We start from the raw sequence: 24,867 nt of genomic DNA, 5'->3' as shown, positions 1-24,867 counted from the left end.
CAAAACTGTTGTTGAGACCAAAGAAATTTGTTTCTAGAACTTGCATTAACGCATGCAGTAGAACATAATGTGAACCGAAATAAAAATGTTATGTATCTCACGCAAAAATATTTGAAATAGATTGATTGACTTTGACATTTTATTGAAATAACCAAAAAATAAAATTTCATTTTTTAAAACTAACCAAATAATATAACGTTCAAATTGTTAGTTTGAATTTGCCAATGCACCAGACCAGATATTCCGAAATATGGTCATCACTACGTCATACAATTAAACTAAATTTATAATCAATTCATTCAGAAGCATAGACCCAGAAGACCATGCATAGATAATATTTACTTTAAAAGGAAAGGAGAGAGGAAGAGGAAAAACCGGCTATCAATATCATAATTGGATAATATTAAAAGTTTTGTTCTTTTTGTAATTTTTGTAGCCCACAACATTGTTGCTAGTAAAATAATACGAAACATTTTCTGTTCATTAAGTTTACCTCTTAAAAAAAAACTTAAAAATTCAAAAAAACAAAAACACAATTAAAAAGCCATAGAGAAACCTATAAAATATTTTCTCTATGAGTGTAACCTAAGAGCTTGGAAGTATACACTTTAACTTTCGTTTGGAGATAAATGTTACCACAATAACGTATTTGCTTAACTTACGTGCAGAACTTCACCAGGCAAGGGAATTAATTTAAAAAGAAGCTTTAACATTCCTTCTTTGACATCCAAGACTTTATGTATGCACTGTTCTCAGATGGTTGTCAATCATAAGTATCAATTTTCCCGCGAAATTCTTTTATTGTTTTATTTTTAAAAAAAGGAATTATAGTTAATTAAAATAAATTCATTGTTAAAAAATTGTTTTTGTTTAGTATGTCGGAAACAGGTAATAATATATTTATCAAAATTTTTGTATTTATTAAATATGCGGTTAGATATTTCAGTGGAGGAAAGAAGGCCCAAAAGGCAGAAACGAGAAGGCTCTAAAGCAAAGCTATTCGAAAAATTTAAGGAGTTAAAATGTGGTTCCAGAAACAAATATGAGGTGGAAGAGTTGGACAGTGTTTATGAAACTGTTGATGAAAAAGAGTACATTAAACTGGTTCTGGATCGACAAGATGATGATTGGATTGTGGATGATGGCATGAGTGGCAAATCATTTATTTAAATAACTTGAATACCGTTTTATTCCAGATGGCAGCGGTTATGTGGAAGATGGTAGAGATATATTTGATGATGATTTAGATTCTCAAACTATTGCACAAGCACGTGCAAGAAAGGGTGCTAAAAAGCGCAAAAATATTTCTGAAAATGCTGGTAAAGGAAATCTAAAATACATGTTGTCCAATATGGCCACAAGCAAAAAGAAAGAGGTATACACTGTAGGTGTACTAGAATAATATAATGGTTTGTTCAATTTTAGGAAGTAAAAATAGAAGATGATGATATGCTCTCAGACCTTTTAGAGGAATTAGATGATCCCGGAAGTTCTAACATGAAAATCAAACCAAAACCATTGGCTTTTATGCCAAGGAAACAAGAAGCTCAAGATTATTTAAAAAAATTTACATGTCAAAAAGGAAAAATTAATATACCTTTAAAACACCACATAGTCAATAGCACCAGTAAATTTATTAATAATGATGAGCAAGTTTCCACTACTCTTGTTCAGAGTAAAGAAGAAAGTCTAAAACCAAGTAAGAACTTGTGTAATTTATTTTATTTTATTATTTATTTAAAATTTAAATGATAACTCCAAATAGAGTGATCTATATTTTTTCAGAATCACCAACACCCAGTTGTGAAACACTAACAAAAGATTCTATTGAAATTGAAACTTCACAAAACTTCACTACATTTCATTCCCCAGAGGACTTAACAATAAATGATTTTTCACAGGATAGCTTTGAAGATGAGTTAGATATCTCACAAATAGAAGATATTGAGTCACAGGCCGTGGTACATAATTCAGAAAATCAAAAATCAGAACCCTTGACTATAGAGTTAAATCTCTCTGAATGGACTCAAAATTCAATTAATGAAACTGCAATGGATATTGAAAGCAGTATTCAGTATACGAATAACATTCCATTAGTATCAGAAAATAACAAAGAGGTGAAACTTTTTGTGCTATGTGGTGGTCTTTAATGACTGTGCCAAAGACCAACCGTTGATTAATCTCCTGAAAATATTAATATCTAGCCAAAATACCTTAACAAAATATTGCTCATAGATTAAATACAGATTGTTAATCAAAAATTAGTAGTAGTGTTTTTTGAAGAGTGGGCATTCTATTTTTCTGCATAAGCCATAGAAGAGAGCTTTGTTACACTCTATAATCTCTTTTTCATGCCATTTAGTACCGTTTTATTATTTTTATCTATTTTTACCTCAAGAATTATCACTCTGTTCTATTTTTCTAAAAAAAAAACAGTGGAATTTTAATATCATCTTATTCCCCATCTCCAAAAACACCTTGAGCAATAGAAAAATAAAAATGTTGATAATATAAAAGCTTTGTATCTGTTTAATGAGCAATATTATAATGTTGGAGATATACTTGACCCAAATAATTTTTTTTACGAGTTTACTCTAGGATTGCTTTTTAGCTCAGTCAGTACAGATTAGACTTTGACAATTTAGACAATGTTTTTTTTTTTCTTAAAGGTGTTCCGTTTTTTTTGGTTGGATGCGTATGAAGATCCTGAGAAGCAGAAAGGAACAGTTTTTCTGTTTGGAAAAACTTACTGTGACAAAGCAAAGTGTTTTGTTAGTTGTTGTGTTGCTGTCAGAAATATATACAGACAAGTTTTTGTTTTACCAAGACCATTTGTAAGCTTGGAAAGGGTTCGAAGTTTAAGAATATTTTATTGTCACAATTTATTTCAGAAACTGGACAATGTAGGTCAAGAAACGGATCAGCCTGTTACATACAAAGACCTGTACATGGAATTTAGCTGTGCAGTCATGACACCTATGAGTGTTAATTCATTCAAAACTAGATATGTGACTAAGAAATACTCTTTTGATCCGAGCATTCCCGTTGAGTCAGACTATATGGAGGTTCAATATCCGGTTAGTTCCTTGAGTCTTGACTCAAAAATTTAAACAGACACCAAATTCCTGTTGATTTTATCATTTTGATTTCTATACAATAGAATTCCTTCTTTATTTTGTATACAATTTTTTGCGGAGTCCACCTATTTACTTACTACGCCAAAACAAAAAATTTTAGAAAAAAAATGTATTTCATAATTTCCTTTAAAAATCAGAGCTGATATATTTTTAAATTCTGGTTTCATCATCCATCAAATCTGTATTGAATTCATTGAGCCAACATTGGCGGGGTGCCAAAAATGGTTGGCCTTGCTTGTTGTTTCCTTGTAGCCAACAAAGTAACAAAAATTTAATATGCCCTTCTTCTTAATATGCTTTTTCAATTTTTTTTGTGTCATTTGATTCGGTATTGATCAAATTTTTGTTATGATTCTCCATTTTTAAGGCAACCGATCCCAAAATAAACATCGATGACTTAAGCAAACCAAAGACATTTTCAAAAATCTTTGGAATAAACTCAAGCTGCCTCGAGAGGTTGTTGCTCACAAGAAAAATTAAAGGACCTTGCTGGCTCGATATATCAGACCCAATTCAAGTGCAAAATCCTCTAAGTTGGTGCAGGTACGAAGTAAACTGCCCAAGTATCGTCAAAGTTGAAAAATCGGAATGTTCCCTGCCACCACCACCGTTAATTGTATCAGCATTAAATTTTCGCTACTGTTTGAATCCGAAAACAATGCAAAATGAAATCGTAATGCTGTCATGTGTTACACAAAGCAAGTATGCAGTTGACAAACAACCTCCAAATCCTACATTCAATCAGCACTTTTGTGGTAAGTTCAGGGAATTATATTAGAATTGACAGTTACCTTTTCTTTTTTATTAATAAAACATTAAGGGGTTATTCACAATTGAATGCAAAGCTTTGAATTCCGGTAATTAATATAGAGAGATACAAACTTAAAATGAGACACCCTGTAGATTTTATCATTTTGATTTGATTTTTTATTTTGATTTTGAGTTATGTTCCAGTTTTATTTTTTAACAAAAATTCAGTTTTTTCTGTAGTTACTACTAACAAGCGTCAAATTTAGTTCTCCATTAATTGCTATATCTTGATAATGATGTTGTACTAACCTGGAAATATTAAACGCTTGTTGGGTCTCTGGGATGATAATTATTTTTTACTCTAATTTATTACTTTATTTCACGGAGTTTCAACATTATGAAATTTTTCGAAAAGATCTTAAGAATTAAAAATAGAACGCCATTGATTTTTGTTCAAAAAAATTTTGTCTTAATACCCCAGTGTAAAGTAAAAATCTAAAAAGCATTTGCTAATACGTGCTATAATAATTTTTTGCTAAGATTGTATTAATAAGAGCCGAAGCCGAATTATACGTGCGATCTGCACAAATTTGTTTTAATTTGTATTGTTGTAATTTGTATTTGTGTCCCATTAAATCGGCACCATTTAAGAAAAAGTTATGAAAAAAACGTATTATTTATAAAAAGTTCTGCAGGGTTTATAACTTGAAATATCTGACATTAGGGATGAAATTTGTTGAGCCGGATTTATCGATAAATATAATGTATATATGATATGTATGCGTTAACTATTCAAATGCAATAAAAAATGTTACGAGCTTAATAATGAAAGGTTATGTTTTTCAATTTAAATGGGGATTGATGATATGGAATATCTTTAATTATGATCAACGTTTCTTAATAATAATTTCAATTTAATGTAATTCATATTTTTCGACAACTCGTCTACACGGCTCAATAAATTTTATCTGATGGTTGCATTTTAAGTTTTAGACGACGCGCAACGTTTTATTCATACAGTTACGAATAAAAAAGTTTTAATTAGACAATTTCTATTTCGAGGATTAATTTAGCTTAATATTTATATATTACATATTATATTTAAAAATTTAACTCTCGTTGCAATAAAAATCTGCAATGGTTCCAGGTATGTTGCACTAAGTTGGGACTTGGGAATGTTATTAAAGACTGGACTATAGGGCGTTTTTTTTAATTTCCAAAAAATTAATTTAACAGTTATTATAAAATACTGCTTAACTAGATCGAACTTTACCATGTTTTTGTTATTTTAGTTTTTTCCGCTCCGTGTTGCCAACCGCTTCCCTTGAATATTCACGAAGCTTTAAAGAACTATAAAGGGACCAAATTACAAAAAATGGATAGTGAGAAGGCGCTGATCAATTATTTTATTACCCAGTTTAGTAAACTAGATTCAGATGTGGTAGTGGGTCACGATATCTACGGTTATCATATGAATATGTTGGCGAATCGTTTAATAAAGAATAACATCACAACCTTCAACAAGCTGGGTAGGCTAAAGAGATCCGAGAAGAAAAAACTAGAGCGGGAATTGTTTTTGGGTCGGTTAGTCTGCGACATCAAAATATCAGCAAAGGAATTGATTAAATCCAGAACATACGACCTCGATGCTCTGTGCCAGCAAGTGCTAAAGATACCGGAGAACCAACGTATTGATATTGAGTTCGATGAAATTCCAAAAATGTATCAGAATGCCGACAATATACTAAGGCTAATTAATTTTACCATGCAAGATACCGCATACGTTCTTAAAATAATGTACGATTTGAACATAATTCCCTTAGCTCTTCAAATTACAAATATTGCAGGGAACGTTATGTCAAAAACACTTCTGGGCGGAAGATCAGAAAGGAATGAATATCTGCTGCTTCACGCGTTTACCGAGAAAGACTATATTGTCCCAGATAAGCAATATAATAAAAAGAACGATGCTGTCGAAACCAAGCATTCAAAGAAAAAACCAACATATTCAGGTAAGAATTAAACTTTCACGCACGTGATAAAATTCTCACCGCTTGTAAAATTGAAGTAAGTAAAATAAGAAAAATTTTGAGTGATAAATGCAGTTTTTCCATCAATTCTACTATATTGTGCTGTCACAATATGGCTCTAGTGACGCATTTATCATGCATCGCTCTTTCACTAATGACAGGGAAAACTCATTCTTCGAGACAAATCGCATTATCGGCAAATGCTACAACTTACACCTATTATTAAAAAAAATATTGCACTTCGACACCAACAGGTCAAAAAGTGTGTTTGTGTGTGTGTATGTAGTTTTGGTTAGTCAAGTGTGAGTATGAACGGAGATACAGACTTTCAAACTCTTCAAACTGCGGCTTTAGAGAAATTTGATATGATGCTGGGAGAATGCCTCCGCAGGAATCTATACGGCATCCCAAGAAGAAATATGAGTTAACTGAGTACTAAAACGAGTTTTATTCTTACAAATCATTTTTTCAAACAATTATGAGTAACTTTCATTTCTAAGTAGACAAAGAAAACAAGCAAAATGTAATTCTTCTCGACTGGATGTATTTCACCATTTTAATTCATAAGTTCCACACCCTGCGGAAATTTCTTTATAAAAAAATAAAATTCCAACTTTCTTTAATTTTTTAGGTGGTCTGGTTTTAGACCCCAAAGTTGGCTTCTATGACAAACTTGTGTTATTGATGGATTTCAATTCACTGTATCCTAGTATAATACAAGAATACAATATATGTTTTACGACATTACCAATAATTGATGATGAAAATCTTGCTTTGCCGGATAAAGACCTACCTTCTGGAATTTTGCCCATAGAAATTAGAAAATTGGTAGATAGTAGGAGGCAAGTAAAAAGTTTAATGATCAATCCTGATTTGTCGCCTGAGCTAAGGATGCAATATCAAATACGGCAAATGGCCCTAAAACTGACAGCCAACAGTATGTACGGATGTTTGGGATTTTCAAATTCAAGGTAATCCAATTCTTCAGCCCTGTTTTCACATTTTTTTCACTTTTTATTACAGGTTTTATGCAAAAAATTTGGCGGCGCTTGTAACACAAAAAGGTCGTGAAATTTTAACAAACACTAAAGAATTGGTTGAGAAAATGTGTTTCGAAGTGGTTTATGGAGATACGGACAGTATAATGATAAATACTAATATTCTTGACTATGATCAAGTATTTAAAATTGGAAACAAAATTAAACAAGAAGTGAATAAGCTGTATAAGCAGGTCGAACTCGATATTGATGGCGTATTTAAGTACCTTCTCCTATTGAAAAAAAAAAAGTACGCAGCTGTAACGCTAATAAAAACCAAAACTGGACAGTTAAAGGAAGAGAAGGAATATAAAGGATTAGATATTGTAAGAAGGGACTGGTCACAACTTGCTTCTGAAACGGGAAAATTTGTATTGGAACATATTCTTAGTGATCAGTCACAAGATGATCGAATAAGCAATATACATAATTATTTGGTGAAAATAAAGCAAGATATGGAAGAAGGCAAAGTGCCATTACCACTGTTGGTAATAACAAAACAGCTTACTAAAGATCCTAATATGTATACAGATAAGAACTCATTACCTCATGTGCAAGTGGCATTAAGGTTAGTACACATTTTTGTCATTTTTAAAAAAATATATTTATTTCAAATTACATCCATAGGTTGGGTAAAACATACAATGAAATGTCAACTTATACAAATTTATACTATGCCTATCTCTGACAAATATTGTATGTTTTTAATTCTTTCTCCACTGTTAGATTTTTTTAAACTAGGATTTAGCTCTTTATAAAATTTGTGTCCCATAAAGTAACTGCTTTACTTATAATTTTGCCATATGTCGGGCCTGGTGTTAATAATTATTATTCATTACATTTAATGACATTTATGATATTCTAGATGTTTTGTATGATTTGCAAACTATAAATAACAGAAATATTAATTTTCTTTGACGCTCTAATTTTTCTACGCCATCAGCGTTAGTTTCGAGATTAATTGAACCTTTTGAGGTTAAAAATAAAACCTGTTTGGCAGGGAAAAATATTGAAATGCCAAATATTTTTTAAAAAACTATGAACATGACCAATATACAACTATAGAAAGTTACCACTATTCTTCTTTTTTTTTTTTTTTTCGATCAACCTGTAGTTGAAATTGTCGAAATTACTAATTTAACAGGTCATAAGAAACAAAAATAGATATTGTTGTGAAAATTGGTATATGGCCATAAATGACCCTGACGTGCAATTTAAAGATATTTTCACTTTTGAAATATTGCTGGTTCTCCCCTAAATCAATGGCAACGTTGACACTTCAAATGGAGCATATAGTTTTTTATTGCATTTTCGAAATCGACATTTAAACAACTTCCACTAATTGTTCCTACACTTATCACCGATCTTGTTCTCAGAAAAACAATAAAATTGAATTTTAGAAAAAGAATTATTCAATTAACACTTCTACAGCTCTGCATGTAACATCGACAATATTTTATACAGGGGACACCCAAGAAGTGCACTTTGGAAAGAAATATAATAATAATTTAGTATTTTTTTTAATGCATACCTACCTACCTACATGTTTTTCAATTCCATTGATTAGGCCAAGAAATTAACTACAAATTGATTATTCGTGTTTCTATACCTATCTCTTACCGTTTTTTTTTTAAGAAATGAAAGATATTCTCGATTGTCATAATCAGGTGGCAAGGTGAAACAAGTGAATGTGCTTGATGTGTATTTCTTAGTAACAAAAGTGGGAAATAAACACCGTATTGAAAGTAAGAGTTAACGTAAATGTTCAATATGTCCTCCATTTTGTCATAGCCATTCCTCCATGCGGGCCATGACAGACCTTGTAGTCACGCTCTCTATTTCAGCTGGATTTAATAAGTCTAAAGTTTGTATTCTGGCTCCTCTTGGGCATGAATTAGAAATATCTCGCATAATTGTGTACGCCAAGATGGAGATCGGACATAGTGTTAAATTTATAGGGATTCATTCCATGCTGTGTCAAAATCTTGTCAAAGGATTATTTTTAAATACCTAAATATTTTACCGTTGCGACGCGACTTTGGTACGCAACGGCAAAACTGTCGCTGCTTTAATACTTCAATAATAATTTCCAGACTACAAACTTCACGTCATCCAACCTCCCGATACCTTTTTTGTAATTTTTCGTCAAGGAACTTCAATTGATTGACACTTGACAATACGTTTGGTGCATGGCCAACCTCGTGTAATCTTTATACACATATACAATACAATTTACACTTCATCGAAGCGGGTTAAAAAAAAACTTGTATTTTTTTGCGAACATTAATATTTATATATTAATATTTTTATGTTACCACTGATATCGGGTCGAACCGGCAGCATTGCAAAAGCGAAAATATTTTTAAATTGTACGTCAGAGCCAATTGTCGCCATATACGACAATATCTGTTTTGGTTTTCATAAAACTTCGAATTGATGGTCACCGTGGGAAACCTTGTATAGGATATGCGTAACATTTTCCAAGCAATTGAAAAGTGTAATAATATATAAGGTGTTCCATTAAAAATAAGCAATTTTGATTTTTTTTAGCTGAATGTTGCGCATCGGTTTTAATATCAAAATTTTAGTAGTTACTGGCAGATCGCCGAAGTTCGGGTGGAACCCTCTGTATATATTACATATCCAAGAATTTTGAAAGTATGAGTCCGGATTAAGATTCCTACTTAATTGTGTTTTAAAGAATAGTTATTTTGTCTCTGTTTAAACGGGGTTCTTATTTGCGCTATTTCAAAGCGAGTCTTTTTACTCACACAGTCCAATCAAAGAACACATCATTCTAGTATGTTATAGGTATTGTTGGGTAATTTAAATCACGAATTATTTTTTTTATTTATTAGAGAGAGATATTAAAAGTCCATATTTAAGACCCATGTCCAATACCCGCTAATTTTTTGATCATTCTATTTTTAACAGTATTCACCGTGACAGCTAATACGCCACAATCAATAAGTAATCTTCACGTGTCGACTATAGGAGTACAGAGGATACTGTTTCCTACTAACTTTAATGTTCTTACTATTTGCTACTAACTTCAATGTTCATTCATACAGAACTGCTTGTTTATCTGTATAATAAATAAATATTTTTTAATTTAAGATACAACAAGGAGCATGGCGGGCATTTACGAGCAGGGGATACAGTTCCATATGTAATCTGTGAAGATGGAAGCGGGAAAGCTGCCACTCAAAGAGCTTATCACATTGAAGAACTAAAAACTTCGGAAACTCTAAAAGTTGATGTCAATTACTATCTATCACAGCAAATTCACCCCGTGGTTACGCGAATATGCGAACCTATTGACGGAACTGACTCTTATGAGATAGCACAGTGCCTAGGTTTGGACTTGGCATCATTTAAGAAGCCAAATCCTACCATTCAAGGAATAGGTGAAAATGTAACCAAACCAGAAGTAAAGTTTAGAAATGTAGACAAATTTGTGTTCAAATGTTTTTGCTGCAAATGTGATAATGTGGTCAGTGGACCCATGAATGGAAATACTCCAGTTTTAGAAACATGTTCAAATACTGACTGTAATTGCAGACCAGTTGATTATATCCATTTCATTCAGAATCAATTAAATTTATCAATATCATCTTATATAGCCAGGTACTTTCAAAATAAATTAATATGTGAAGACCCGGCTTGTCCAAATGAAACCAATAGAACGCCGTTGAGATTTGTTGAGAAATATCCAGTCTGTACATTGTGCCAAAAGGGAATAATGTTTCGGGAATACACCGAGAAAATGTTGTATTATCAACTGTCTTACTTCCTGTACATATTTGATCCTGCCAAGCATGCAAGAGGTAAGTTATTGTTCCATCCGTCAATATACACTTTCTTTAATTGTACTTTTAGTTCTTCTACATGAACAAATTGATTATGGATATAGACTACTGCGTGAAAGTGTCGAAAAGTACCTTAATCATTCAGGTTATTCAGTGATAAATCTGAGTGAACTTCTTGGATTCTTGCTAGGTCCAAAAAAGGAAAATAAAAATTCATATTCTGAAGTGTCTTTTGCATCTATGGAAGAAACTGATCTTGGTACATCGGAATAAGTAGAGAACAAATTCTCTGTGACCACTCCACTGTTATCTTAGCGATAGTAGAATTAAAAATATTTTCATGCAATCTGTGTCAATGTAATTGTATTTCATACATTTAGTAACAATTAGATTGATTTGTTTTACAAAGATTTTACATTTTTTCCAAATGATTAAATGTTGAGTTAAGCTTTCACAAATGTTTCATATATGATAGTCCAACAATACACAAATTAAAAAAAAAAGTGAATTGATATTTATTTATAAAAATATGCAAAATTATGCAGTGCCTTAAACAGTCAAACAACAGTGATGTCAATCTACATTTGGGAAAAATTAGATAAATGTAATTCTGGAACGAGTGGAATTCACTTGCCACACATTCAGCTCTTCATACTCTTCAATACAGGCATCCACTTGATCTGGATTATAACCTTTTGCAGCACACTTCTCCAAAATATCAGCAACTTTAACCGTTTTCTCAATTCCTGCCAATTCCCTTATAATATCAAATATCTTGTCATTAACATTAATGGGCCTAGAAAAATAAATACATATGAGAAAAGCTAATGCAATGAAATAGATCTACAGATTATACAATCCTTAATTTACTTATAAAGGGTCTGTAAAATAAAATACCTAATTTAAAACAAGATTTTTGGTAACGTGACCACAGATTAGTCTCGGTAAATGGAAATTAACAAACCATATTATCAACTAATATTTTTTTGAAAATGTTTATGTTATTTTGGCTCTTGATGCAATATATTTTGATTAATTTTACATCAAATTAAAAGAAGAAAATTGCCTTCATAATTTTTGGTTTAGAGAAAATTATTTAGTTCAAAATTGTTTTACTTTATAAGGGGAGTTCACTAATTGATAAACAGCAACTTCAATATTTGCTTTTAAGACATTGAGCTTGTTGAGCTGCACAGAGATTTAAAGAAAATACATGATTTCAAACGAGTGTTTATGTTTATACCAGATGGCCATTGCTCATTTTCAAATTTAATCAACACTGTCCCTTACGTTATGTATGTGCTTAACACAAAAAATCTAGTTTTAAAATTTTGTCCTGAGGATGACTTAATGTGGATGGAAACATCGAGTAACAGAAGAATCCACGAGATCACTCATATACTAATAAAATTTTACAATTATGTCATGTGATATTAAATTTGATAGAATACAAACCTAAAACCTCTGTTTTCGGTATTGTGCTTTAAAGAATCTTTACTCATTTCCATTAATCTTATGGCTTCAAGAACATCATCCTTCTCCACTACATTCGACAATCTTAACCTGGCCAATGCTGTTGACAATCGCAAAATTGCTAGCAAGTTCCTCGCTGATGTAAATGTCATGTCTTGCGAATTACGAGCGTCTCTCCGCAGCTCAACGTACGCACCTAAAAACAAACAAAAAGTTCTGAATTAAAATTATGTAAAATCGACCTTTTTTTTTTAACATTAAAGTTTTTGGCTTCTTACAGGGTTCCCCAAACCCAGTGGCGTCTTAAAAGCATATCAAAAATGGATTAAATTTGGAGTTAATACGTGTTTTATAAACGCGTATTAAATCCATTAAATAAATTTAAAGATTATGTGATTAAAAAATTAATACTTAACACTTAACACTTGAACCGATGGGTATTCAAACTTTGACAAAAATAACAGAGGAGCAATAGGGACACGATAAAGTAGTTCAATACACGGTATTCCATTTAGAAAATTATAGAAAAATGAATTTAAACTATACTTATTACTAAATCCTTAATATATTTGACTACCCTGCCTATTTTGATCTTATAAATGCTGAAGATTAAATAATATAGGAAATCATGGTTTTTTAATATTTACTAAATTTTGCCAATAATTTGGCAACGAGTTTAACTTATCAGCGTTAGAGAGATTTGGCTGAAAAACGGAGATTTTTCGCGCTACCCCCACAAAACTTAACTTAGTATCTAGCAATGTTCGCGCACCGAAAATTTACTGGCATCTAAGCATATTTTGACAACATACTTGTGAAAAAATGCCACTGCCAAACTCACGATCTCTTAGCAGCCATGTTGACACTATTGGTTAAAATCGTTTCAAATAACTGGCGCATTGAATTTTCTCCTGATGTGTGTGAAGTGTGAATAAACATTTAGCTTGGGTTGAAAATAGGTGGATACAGTATATGTACACGGTGTTTTAAAACGAATACGAAAAGGCGGCGATTCTTTGTTTAAAATAAAGGGTAGCTTGTTTTTTTTTGAGTCACTGCTATGTATATTATCATAAAAATACACTTTCTGTAACTTTTTTTATTTTTTTAAAATAAGTGGAGCGGATTGGATCAAACTACCCTTATCAGTCGTAACTAAATTTAAAGAAAAACTTTTGATACGCGGATTTATTAGAAACTTCGTGTCCTGCAATTTTTCCATATAACTTACAGTTTCCAAATAAAGAAATAAAATGTATATATAAATATGTCATATTTGTTCTGAAACACTATGCAATTAGCCCAAAAATGTGATACACATTTTTGTTAACTTACCAACTATGAAATCAGTTAGTTCCTCCGGAATAGCCGGTTCTTTGATTTTACAGAGAGCTATGTATTTTCGCATCACCGACATATCTAAGGCGTCAGCTTGGCTGGGTTGTTTTCCATTTTGGTGGACGTATGTAATATGTTTGCCCAGTCTTAGATCTTTATCTCTGTCAGCTTTATCTTGAATAAGCCACAGCAGATCAAAACGAGAGAGTAGTGCGGCCGGCAACTGAATATTCTGCTCGATAGTTCGTTTCGGATTGTATCGACCATACGCCGGATTGGCGGCAGCTAATATCGACACCCGCGCATTTAAGCACGTCATAATACCCGCCTATTAAAAAAAAAAGTCGCAACTTGTAACGGAATACAATTTAAGAAGACAGTGACTAAAATAGCTTTAAGGATTTACTTTCATATATAAAATTTATCTAAATTCCAAGGGTAAGAAAAAAACCTCTTTGACTTTTTACTATTAAAACTTGTTCTTTTTTTACCTTTGCAATACTAATTGTTTGTTGTTCCATCACTTCATGTATGGCTGTCCTATCAGCATCTGCCATTTTATCAAATTCATCGATACAACAAACACCTTGATCAGCTAAAACAAGGGCGCCTCCTTCCAACATCATTTCGCCAGTGAAGGGGTCTTTCATTACAGCTGCTGTCAATCCTACCCCAGAAGAGCCTCTGCCAGTGGTATATTGACCTTAAATCCAAAATTGAATTTATTACTGTAGGTTTATATTTAAGCTGGTATTTCAACTGGCATGTAACATTTTGTACTAGTTTTTAAACATTGGGAAAATGAATAGGGGTGATTCCTTCAACTTTATTTTAAGTAATTCTATTATGAAAAAACAATCGTGCTATAGTTAATATTAATAACTGGATAACTGATATATATAAGACCTTGCAACGCAATTAACGGAGTATCAGCACTTTATTGAAAAATATTTCAATTGTCAAAGCAACAATTTTAAATGAAGTGAAAATCATAAAGATTATATGATGAAATTCCAGAAAAAACAACAAACTAAAGAAAAAAAAGCAAACGCTTGTTACTAAAATAGATGAAGAACATAATTAAAACAAAAAAAATGAGACTAGAATTGTGAGTCCAGGAATGCAAAGAAAACATCAGTTTAAGAATAATTAATGAACACAAAGAACTAATACTCTGTTAGTCAATTGTGTAGTACTCTTTTGAAATAACCCAACACCAAAAATATCTTTCTAATTTTTAGGAAGGAATAATTTTACATCTAATCTACTTTCCTATAAGAAACTACCACACTACTTACTCCTCAAAGCCAGTCGGTCAATAAATCCCAACAGCTGAGATTTTGCAACGCCTGGGTCACCCATGAGGCATATGTTAATATTTCCACGGATTTTCATTCCATCTGGTCTTTTGTCAACACCACCCACAAGAAGAAGTAGAAGCGCTTTTTTGACATCTACATGACCATAAATTTCTGGAGCTATAGATAATGCCAATTTTGTATAAAAATTATCTTCAGTGAGAGCTGCCAATTCTTCGGTTGTTAGTGGATTTTGATCATCTTCATCTTCTGCAGTTTTGTTCAGAGAAATGATCCTCTGAAAAAAAAAAGGTATTTTTATAATTCGAAGCTTGGGAAAGACTTACATGTGCCTCGAGAAATGTTTCTGAGAGTAGACCAGAAGTAATCTGTGAAAAACCCTGTTTGGCAATTGGCAGAAAGATGCCTGTTATAGCAACATGATCACCGGGCAAAGCTTGCCGTGTTACTTCACCCCTGCAAAATACTGTTAAACTTCGAGGAATATGCCCAACAGGAACTTGATCACTCTGCAATAATTTGGTTGCCCATATATCACACTTAATCTATAAATAAAAGGAATTTACATGTTCTTGTATCTTCAACTCTTGGAACTTGACAAACTTAGAGCCTCGTGTCTGCAAGTACAAACGTCCACCTGATTTATTCACTCTACAGTCCTCGCTGGGGCACAGTATTACAGGCATAAAACTCAAACCTGACACGAGTTGATATGTTTCAGCACCACATTGGTCGCATGTATAGGTAGCGACACACATCATTGGCTTTACTTCTGTAGAACGAGTAACAATACCCCGAACGCTAACAAGTTGACCAAGACTTTCAGCATTAACTTTACGAAGTGGCACGTGCTTTTTAGTAGATAAATCTTTAAAATAAATTTCACTGAAAAAAAGAAAAGTATCCAATACACATTACGATATTTTCGTCAAGATCTTACTATCTTCTCATTAACTCAGGAGGAAATTTATTCTTGGGATCCCTTGACTCATTTGGTTGACGATATCTCTGTTCCACCATGATCCGATGTTCAATAAAGACATCTAGAGCATCTTTTGCTACTACATCTTTTTCTTTAAATGTTGGTAACAGGTCAAATATAATATCTGATAATAAATTGGCGTATCTTTTCGCATTTTTAGTTACTTCGCTGGCTAATGCTTCATCAAATTGACTAAGATCATCAAGTTCGATATATAAAGCTGTTTGTTCTCGATGAGCCAATTTGGTCAACTGTTCTGAATACTTGAAATATTTTGTTCCCCTATCAGACGGAACACAGAATTCCAGTAAAAAACTCTTGAGTGAATCTATAAAATAAAATAACACAATTTCAAAATAGCTTGAGAATATAACACATGCTCACCACTCTCCTTATCATAATCTCTACGAACCATTTTTGCCGATTAAATAATAAAATAATTTCAAATAATTAATTAAATAATTTCACTAGCAGGAACAAAACAAATAGAAAACGACTAACTACTTATTCAATTTTAGTATACTTCCCACCAGAAAACGCGCGAATGAAAACTGATAAACACAAGCAGAGAATCGGTTTACGAGCATAGAATATTGTTCTTCACTCGAACAATCCATTCAAAATCAGTTTATACGTTTGTTAAAATAACATTGGTCCAATGATCCTTGATAACTTGAACATAGTGATTTTCAGACAGAGTAATATTAATTTGCAGGGTGACGCTTGTTTAGGTTTGACCGAATGTGTAAAACAATAAATGTTAAAATGTTAAAAAAGTTAAAAAGCTTTAAATACAAAATAAATTAAACCAAATGTATTGTAAGAAACTTTCGCAGGCTGTAGGTACACATCTCCTAAATATCGCCTGCGTTGGGTGTTGAGTCTGTCTCGCTGACGTTTCGCCAAACATACTGCTAGCTTCTTCAGAGCGCTTTTCAGACAGAGTCAACACCCGACGCAGGAGAAACCCAGAAAATGAAAACGTCTTCATAAAAACACAACATTTTTCTTTTATTTTTAAATGCCCATTTTTATGTGCGGTTTTGACCACTATGTTTTTTATGAAAATCGAGCTCCAGACAATGACAAGCGGAGGAGAAAGTTGAATGCATAATTTGGTCCACCCTGTACATTGGCTTTACATTAAATTGCTTTGTAAATTGTGTTTATTTGCACTACAACCATGCCTGTTTGTAAAAGATCAATTTCAATGAAACGAAATATGTATATTATAAAACAAATTTATTAGATATACCTACTAAAATAAACTTATAGCTCTTGATCAAGTTCCTCGATAAATTTTTTGAAAAGTTTCTCGTTTATTCCAGTAATAAAAAGAACGTTTTTTGATTCTGCTACTTTATTATCTTGAATAATAACTTGTCCTCTTTTCGAATCATCGCGGACTTCTACAGCAGCGCTGTGAGCGATTATATCACTAACATGTTTTTCAGCATTCAAAAATGCGAATGTTAAAAAAGCGTCACATGGCAAATAATACATTTCACTTTCATTAATCACCTGCTTTTCCGCTTTTGTGAGTAATTCCATTGCTAGATTCGAACAATGTAGCGTGTTTCTCCATTCCTGTAAAGAATATTACTTTTTTAGAGTTCCCGGATTGCCGATTTAACGTACCATCGTAACAGACTGCTTCAAACAAGTTTCCCATGGTAATAAATAAATTGGGCATTTTGCACATTTTAGTACGATATGGGCAGCTTCGGGATCAGTCCCGAAGTTAAATTCTGGCTTGACAGAATAGTTGCTCTCATTGCCTATAAAATTCTTAAATTCTTAATCAAATAATGCCGTGTGATAACACGGATCTTTAATTACCAGAATAATTGCCTCCCATAATCCATATATCCCTGATGTTTGACGCAAAACTTGAATAGAGTCTTAACGCCACGGCTAAATTCGTTAAAGGACCAAGACATATGATAGAAACTTTATTTCTATGTTTTAGCACGATATCACACATCCCTACTGAAGCAGACATTTCACCTACAGATTGTTGAGGTTCAAAATCAACATTTAACCCACCAAATCCATCGGCACCAAAATATGTAGGAAGGTTACGCTCGTGCGGAATCAACGCTTGATCGTCACACCCCTTTAAAACTGGAATCTATAAAAAATATACAAGATTTAACTAAGAACATCATAACAGAGAGTCTCAAAAAATGAAGTCGCTCAATAATAGTTTGTGTTGCAAATTTTCTTTAGAGCGCAAACGGGTAGTCCTATGCGTTAATGCTAAGGCCATATGCCAGCCTGACTAATGGAGTTATTTAATAAAGTATTTTCACGTAATAACGAACATTTTCAATTTGATTTTATCATTTGTATTTTATGATAATGAATATTTGTGCGTAATATTAAAAAAACACATTTTGGCTTTCTTTACCTTATTGATTTAGTGGTCAAACAAAAATTTAAAAACAAATTAAAATCGTCCCCTTTTTCATAAAATAAAAAGCATTGGTTAAGAGCACATACATGTATCTTAAGCTATTTTCACAACAATATTTTTTTTAAACATGATAGCAAAGATATAAATATTTTGAATTTCTAAATCCATAAACTGACTCGGCCCCGTCTGCGTTACGAGAACTCGGACATACGCAGGATCGCAGACGTCTCTGAAATCCGGCGAATGCTGCACCCCTATCGCGAGTAGACGCTGCATTTTATAAAAGCGAAGCAGCGTGATTGCTAGTCAGTTATTCGGGAAGAGAAACCGGAGAGCGGAAATCTAAATAATCAATTAATATAAAAGAGAGGCGTTATATAAATTACTAGTCGTGTGTATGGTGAATATAGTAGTGTGTGAATAATTAATGACTTTGTTATTTTAGACGGAATAAACATTTTGTTTAGTTAAGTTTTACGACGAGTTGACTTTGTTAAATTTCACCGTAGCGTTTGATGAGCTAAAACTTTGTTGCCTACATATTTTGTTAAACATTACCCCTAAAATAACAAACTTTTCTTTTTTGACAATAGCGATATGGAAAACGTTACAACAAATTAACACTTAGGTAGGAACAATGTAGGAAATTCAAGACAAAAGAAGTTCCTATGAAGCGCAAGAATATTTTCTCCGGTTCAGAGCCTATCGTCCTTTGTAGGAATCCCCGCTCCGCATGGTGTATGAATCAATCCTAAAGAAGCATCATAAAGAGAGCATCTTATTTTCTGCCTGAGACAGACGGTAGTTCCTGATGCTCCTCTGTATCCGGTATCCGGCTTCATATTTCCCAGAGTGAGCTGCGCTCGATCCGGTTCCTCGGTTGCAGATCTCGATTTCACGTATGTCTGCTTTTGCTTATTTTTTGTGAGACAAATGACTTTTTGAAAGTGAAAACGTATTTTTGGATGTTGACTTTAAAAGACAGAAAAATGTCGCAATACTGTGAAATTTGTGAATAACTTGGGTGCTTCAATTGTGTATGTAAAGAAATCTAAGATGTGTTTCATAAGCGGGTGTAATTATTTTACTCTTTTGCGTATTTGTTCTTAGTATTATTTATTGTGTATTTCCAAACAACATAACTATTTATAATGTAATTATCAACATTTTAATATTGTTATATTATAATCTCAAACGCCAATGCAATTATTTATTGTCTGGAATTATTTTCTTCTAACTTACGTCGATACTAACCAAAACCAACCATTCGTTTTTAGACAACATTCCTCACCCCACTTGTCCCTTGCTAAATGCCTATATATATTTGCATCACAACAAGGGAAATTTAAAGAATGAATTATGCGGTCCCTTTTAGTTGGACGTCTGTGAACGAACCCGAATCATTTTTTTGTTATTTCAAAAACTTAACAATATTATTGTGTGCATTTTTGTTTTTCTGTTTCTTGCGTTTTATATATCTTATTTTTGAAATAAACGGGATTAACTAGGAGGTCTTGCGTTTTTATTACTTCTCTCTAGTTTTAAAATAACTGTCCTCATTAGTGATGACCATTTTGGTTGGTGATTGTCAGCGTTTGGGGTACAAACAAATCGATTTGCCATATGGGTTTCTACAGTTAGTTTTTGTGCGACTTCATGATTACTTATTAACAAAGACTACTTTGTAAGTATCAAAATTTGAAATAAAACAACGAGTTAAAGTATTTTACTGAATGTAAACATATAACCTATAATTTTAAAAACTGCATGTTTCCCTCTAATGTGGTAGCATTTAAGAACAAACTTGAAATGAGGGAAACTAATATTCAGACACTCTTAGAAAATTCGAAAAAATCAGTTTTGACACAATTGTCACGAGTTACGTTAAATAACATCCGATAATACAAAATCACAAAAACTAAAAAAATTATAAGCTGACACAATTTTTGACTGATCAAAATCCTACCGTTGAAAGTTAAGATTTCTGTTTTGGTTACAAAACCAAAAATGAATTTTATTACAATCCTTTACTTCAATTGAAGTCACAGGTCTAGCTCAAAGTCATTCGTTGCGCAATCTACAAGACTTTTTTATCAGTTTTACCAGCGCAATCAAACCTTTTTGTGACAATTTTGACAAACTTAAGCCTCCCAATTTTAGTGTCCTAATTTGGTCGCTTATATATGCATATAAGTATTTGTATCTACGTACATCTCTTCGTTGAAGAATTTCCAACAACCGCAAAGTGTTTTTACAGACATTGTTAAGACTCGTATTGCCATATGTACAAGTTATTGCTTCGATTTTAATCAAGTTGAGTTTTTCAGCATAAAAAAGGATTAAAAGAGCCAGGTAGTCATCCACGCCAGTATCCACGTCAACAATTACACGTCGGCTAACCATTGGGTCCCAGGCATTAACCTTTATTTTTATATATTAATTCCTAAAAATTACCCAAAATCAGAGTGTAAAAGCTTATTATTTGTTAATTGACTTACCTAAATGCAATAGGCTGTAATTTGCAGAAATTCAACGGGTTTTACGTTTCTTATTGTATTAAGTGGATGATAGTCTTTATCTCACATTTTAAGCGTTGGTAATACCACTATTATGTCGGGCAACAGAAAAATTATATCGTTAAAACCCATTTAAGCACTGTTGAGCTTTTGCGTATATTCTGTCTCAGTCAACACAATGAGAAATAATAATCTTTATGAACAGACTGGTGATAGCAGGCGTTTGTAGTTACAAAGCCATAAAATCTGTCTATGAGATATAAGCATATATAGATTATATACATAATATGTGAATATAATAGTTAAAGAAGTAAAGGAACTTTAGGTATTGGAAATAATATTTAACTTAATGTATATTGGAGACCTAAAATTCCCTTAATTTGTGTTTGTTTAAATTTATTTAAACATCTAAAAAAAGGCATCTACAAAATTTTATTTCAAAAATATACCAATATCTGAATTGCAAAATAAAAAATTAGTTTTGTTCCTTTGTAATTTGCTTTGCAGTGTCCTAAATTTTGAAATTGTAGCTGTTACTTTATTTTCCTGTAAGAATATAGTAACTGCAAAAATTGGGAATGGAAAATATTCTATTCCTCCCAAGTCTGTGGATACCTTGGAAAGGTCTGAAATGACTCTCAGCAGTAGGAAATTAAACTGACATCACAAAAATACTTTTCGCTCAATCAGTGTATAATTTAGTATTTATTCTTAATTATAAGAAGAATTTTATTTATAATAAAATAGGACATTACATTAAAAATTACATATATATTACAACAGCTTTCTATAGAACAGATGGAGAGGTCACCTTGCACCAGACAAGTCCAGCTCAGATGAGAAGCAGAAGTACATGACAGAACTACTTGAAAATGGCAAGCGAGATCGTGCCGAAAGATTGTGCACAAAGAAATACGAAAGAAATAAAGCAGCATTAGGTATTTAAATTATATTTCAAGTATTCAATTGGAAATAACAAAATATATAATACATACTTCAGACCTAATATTCCCTTGGTTTGTATGGACATAGGTATATAGAACTATTTTTTAACACTTAAACTAAGGCATCTATAAAATTTTATTTAAAAAATATATCAATATCTAAAATGAAAATCAAATAAAACATAACACACAACAAAGGAATGGTTAAATGTAATTAATTTTGGCCCTCTGTAATTTGCTTATCAGAGTTATCCACTTCTAAATTTTGGTATTGTTGCAATTGCTGCCTTATTTCCCTGTTAGAGTGTAGTAGCTGCAAAAGTTGGGCGTGGATATTATCATTTTTGGATTCTATATCATCCAGCGCTATGAATAAATCATCCAATTGTTTATCCAAATGTTGAAATTCTAAAAATACCCAATACATGATTAAAAATAAAAGTAAAAAGAAGGTATAGGGGAATTATCTAGAAATTAAAAAATAAAATAACACTGCAAGTACCTTCGGGGGTCAATTCTTCGTTACAATCGTTAACCTGGTCGTGAATTTCCAAAGTTTCTGTAATGGCGCCCTGTAATGTCTCCAATTCTGCATCAACATTATCTTCATCTGTTTGAGATTTCTCTTTTTCTGGAGCGGTTGTGTGGTGGAAAGGTCCTTCGCCCATAATTCTGCGTCCACAAGGGAAAAACAATTTCTATCGAAAAAAAAATCACTCACATGATATTTTCCACAGATAAACAGATTCTTCTTCGTATAATTTTTAAAATTGTCATAAACCATTGCCCATAAGCGAATCTAAAATTGCCAGTTACGCAGAGAAACTTCAGTCTTTGGAGTTCAATCAATTCAATTCAACTATGCGTTTCACAATTCCCGTTGAGCAAGACTGCTTCGACGCTTATTTTCGACAAGCGTCGAGGATTTTTATCAAGGAAATTTTAAATTTCAGACATTCCTGTCACATATCTTATAACGATACACAAACTCTGGTAAGTTAGTTAGTTTTCGATAGTATTTTAAATAAATTTTAACTTTAAAACGATTCGAAAAAACGGCCTGTGTGAATAACGAAACCGATGGACCACTAATTGTTAAAAATAATTCAAACCGAAGCTAAAACTTTATTCAGAATACAGGGGAAGTGGGACGGAAACGTTTTGCCTAATATATTAAAAAAAAGAAGATGCTTGATCTCTGCATCTGGACAGAATTGCTGTTTGGCGCGTAAGACAAACCAAGCGCCAGTTTCGTCCCGTGCCTTGCCGACAGATACACGTCTTTTATCTAGCTTGCTTGTTAATTTTAACTAATAAGCTTTTAAATGAGTGTGTCTAGCGGAGGTTAATCCGCTATGTGGAAAGCTTAAGTAGGATTGGATTGAATTTTACTTCTAATGGGCATGACTGCAATAGGAAACTCGGCCAGCTTACGATAAGTGAAACATATACAAAAATCTGAAGAATGCCTTCCTTAAAGAAGGGTCTGGACCAATACATCATCCTCTAGGTTGGTTAACATATACAAAAACGAAAACAAGTTCTAAATAATTGTCATAAATGACGACCGATTCTTCAAACAGTTCCCGCAATTATCTTATAAGGGATATTCGACCCCATCCGGCCTGGTTACCAGCGTGAGTACAAGACATCCGGAAACCGTGTTAACATATACATCATGGAGTAGCACATCACAAATCCGTGTACATCCGCGTAAAACAAACACTATTTCTCAAAATTATAGGCACTATGCCTCTATTACTTCAGATAACAAACGTACAAAACAAAATTTTCTTTAAACGACACTAATTTCAACCGATTTCTACAGATTTTTTGGAACCGGGCAGGAGCAACGTCCGCCATGTGCAATGGTTGCATCGAAAGTCCCGAAAGCTTAAGTACAATAAGGCGCTTCACATAACTGTTGGGCCCGAATACTAGGATCATTTTCCCATTGCCCTCTTCCGTCGAGGATTTTCCCTTTTAGTAAATGACTAAAACGTACAAAGAAGAAATATAACCAATATTTTCTCAGCTAGCAAAAAACGATTTTGACCGATACCAAAAAAATCGGCTTCCCTCCGCTTCCACTGCGGACCATCCGGACCCATCCGGCCTCCACACCGGCGTGAACATTGAAAAACGACGGGGCCGACGACGATTATAATTTTAAAACATACATTGAACACTAAAAACACTAAGTCCACACAGTGGAAACCGATATGAAACTTTTGGGAATGAATACAAGGGATTCTGTCGGGAGCGAACGGAGGTTAAACCGCTGGGTGCAATGCTCCACCACAGAATCTGTGGAAAGCTTCCGACAGAATCTTCTTCTTTTATTCTTTGCTTATATAGCTGGGCGCATATTCTTAGCAGTCCAGTCTACTTGAGTTTGAATTTATTTTGCTATGCCGTAGTTTTCCGTTTCTATGAAATTTGAAACTGTTAAAAATGCGCTAGAAACCGTTGTTTAATATAAGTCAATTTTTAGCATATACTTTTGTCATCGGTATGTTTAAATGGAATAATGTAGTTAACAGTTATATACTTATAATATACTAATATAATAAACTTTTTTAGATGTAAACTATGTTGTTGGTTTGAGTTAGTTGAACTTGTGTGTGCCAAAATGAAATCCAAATCAAACAAGCCAGAAACTTCAAGATCCTCGAGAAGCAGTATTCGGAAAAGTAACACCCCAAAGAAAAGAAGACCTGCAACAGTAGAATATGTAGTCAATAATATGAGAACTACAGCATCAAAAAGGCTTATAAATGAAATGAAAGCATTACAAAGAAATACTAAGAATATGATACCGAAATTGCCCTTTGCAAGATTAGTGAGAGAAATTTTAATGGCACTCCATCGTGGGCCGGACTGGCGTATTCAGTATCATGCTTTAGAAGCTTTACAGGAAGCTACAGAATTATACCTTACACATCTGTTTTCTGATGCCTGTCGATGTTGTGCACATGCAAAAAGAGTTACTTTAAAGCCATTAGATATGAAGTTGGTTCTAGACATAAGGGGTCCACTTGATCCTGGTTTTTAATTGTAATCTTTTTTTGTTGCGAATATTGAAAATAATAAAGAAGATGTCCATTAAAACAAGA

At 32.8% G+C, this 24,867-nt stretch overlaps 4 protein-coding genes across 6 annotated transcripts; 1 reads left to right on the top strand and 3 right to left on the bottom strand.

The window, feature by feature from the left end:
- Positions 1–263: 263 nt before the first annotated feature.
- LOC132696027 (DNA polymerase alpha catalytic subunit) lies at positions 264–11,045 on the top strand. Of its 2 annotated transcripts, none has more exons than XM_060660560.1 (13): positions 264–888; positions 947–1,144; positions 1,197–1,375; positions 1,426–1,699; positions 1,786–2,117; positions 2,670–2,834; positions 2,892–3,077; positions 3,505–3,892; positions 5,180–5,899; positions 6,549–6,888; positions 6,941–7,522; positions 10,072–10,781; positions 10,834–11,045. In XM_060660560.1, the coding sequence occupies exons 1-13, from the start codon at positions 876–878 to the stop codon at positions 11,034–11,036; spliced, it is 4,290 nt and encodes a 1,429-aa protein (XP_060516543.1). In that variant the 5' UTR covers positions 264–875; the 3' UTR covers positions 11,037–11,045. The 2 variants fall into 2 exon arrangements, with proteins under 2 accessions (XP_060516543.1, XP_060516541.1); XM_060660558.1 differs by having other exon boundaries at positions 938–1,144.
- A 312-nt stretch (positions 11,046–11,357) lies between these two features.
- Positions 11,358–16,439, bottom strand: LOC132696028 (DNA replication licensing factor Mcm7). Its single transcript, XM_060660561.1, has 9 exons — positions 16,260–16,439; positions 15,834–16,203; positions 15,460–15,778; positions 15,220–15,402; positions 14,873–15,170; positions 14,066–14,277; positions 13,572–13,902; positions 12,219–12,432; positions 11,358–11,559 (listed from the first exon to the last, which is right to left on the bottom strand). Exons 1-9 carry the CDS (start codon positions 16,288–16,290, stop codon positions 11,358–11,360), a joined length of 2,160 nt encoding a protein of 719 aa, XP_060516544.1. The 5' UTR covers positions 16,291–16,439.
- Positions 16,440–17,139: 700 nt separating this feature from the next.
- LOC132696029 (nucleoside hydrolase-like) lies at positions 17,140–20,694 on the bottom strand. Of its 2 annotated transcripts, XM_060660563.1 has the most exons (5): positions 20,503–20,694; positions 17,922–18,006; positions 17,715–17,861; positions 17,514–17,653; positions 17,140–17,462 (listed from the first exon to the last, which is right to left on the bottom strand). In XM_060660563.1, the coding sequence occupies exons 1-5, from the start codon at positions 20,692–20,694 to the stop codon at positions 17,145–17,147; spliced, it is 882 nt and encodes a 293-aa protein (XP_060516546.1). In that variant the 3' UTR covers positions 17,140–17,144. The 2 variants fall into 2 exon arrangements, with proteins under 2 accessions (XP_060516546.1, XP_060516545.1); XM_060660562.1 differs by having other exon boundaries at positions 17,715–18,006.
- A 1,175-nt stretch (positions 20,695–21,869) lies between these two features.
- Positions 21,870–22,517, bottom strand: LOC132696030 (bublin coiled-coil protein-like). Its single transcript, XM_060660564.1, has 2 exons — positions 22,254–22,517; positions 21,870–22,159 (listed from the first exon to the last, which is right to left on the bottom strand). The coding sequence occupies exons 1-2, from the start codon at positions 22,417–22,419 to the stop codon at positions 21,966–21,968; spliced, it is 360 nt and encodes a 119-aa protein (XP_060516547.1). The 5' UTR covers positions 22,420–22,517; the 3' UTR covers positions 21,870–21,965.
- Between the last annotated feature and the right edge of the window lie 2,350 nt (positions 22,518–24,867).

Source organism: Cylas formicarius, unplaced genomic scaffold, assembly GCF_029955315.1.
Source record: "Cylas formicarius isolate icCylForm1 unplaced genomic scaffold, icCylForm1.1 PGA_scaffold_1__22_contigs__length_36826433, whole genome shotgun sequence".
NCBI classification, from domain to species: Eukaryota; Metazoa; Arthropoda; class Insecta; order Coleoptera; family Brentidae; genus Cylas; species Cylas formicarius.
This window is presented reverse-complemented; position numbering and strand designations above follow the sequence as displayed.

Excerpts from the sequence above, each read along its gene's own strand:
- LOC132696027 (XM_060660558.1), top strand. Across the intron at positions 3,893-5,179 it reads ATTCAATCAGCACTTTTGTG|TTTTTTCCGCTCCGTGTTGC; the intron begins GTAAGTTCAGGG and ends TTGTTATTTTAG. Across the intron at positions 6,889-6,940 it reads TTGGGATTTTCAAATTCAAG|GTTTTATGCAAAAAATTTGG; the intron begins GTAATCCAATTC and ends TTTTTATTACAG.
- LOC132696028 (XM_060660561.1), bottom strand. The coding sequence starts at position 16,290 with ATGGTTCGTAGAGATTATGATAAGGAGAGTG. Across the intron at positions 15,403-15,459 it reads AGTTGAAGATACAAGAACAT|AGTGATCAAGTTCCTGTTGG; the intron begins GTAAATTCCTTT and ends AAATTATTGCAG. Across the intron at positions 13,903-14,065 it reads AAACAATTAGTATTGCAAAG|GCGGGTATTATGACGTGCTT; the intron begins GTAAAAAAAGAA and ends TTTTTTTAATAG.
- LOC132696029 (XM_060660562.1), bottom strand. The coding sequence starts at position 20,694 with ATGGTTAGCCGACGTGTAATTGTTGACGTGGATACTGGCGTGGATGAC. Across the intron at positions 18,007-20,502 it reads AAATTCTTCAACGAAGAGAT|ATTCCAGTTTTAAAGGGGTG; the intron begins GTACGTAGATAC and ends TATTTTTTATAG. Across the intron at positions 17,654-17,714 it reads TATGGGAGGCAATTATTCTG|GCAATGAGAGCAACTATTCT; the intron begins GTAATTAAAGAT and ends AGAATTTTATAG.
- LOC132696030 (XM_060660564.1), bottom strand. The coding sequence starts at position 22,419 with ATGGGCGAAGGACCTTTCCACCACACAACCGCTCCAGAAAAAGAGAAA. Across the intron at positions 22,160-22,253 it reads CGAAGAATTGACCCCCGAAG|AATTTCAACATTTGGATAAA; the intron begins GTACTTGCAGTG and ends GGGTATTTTTAG.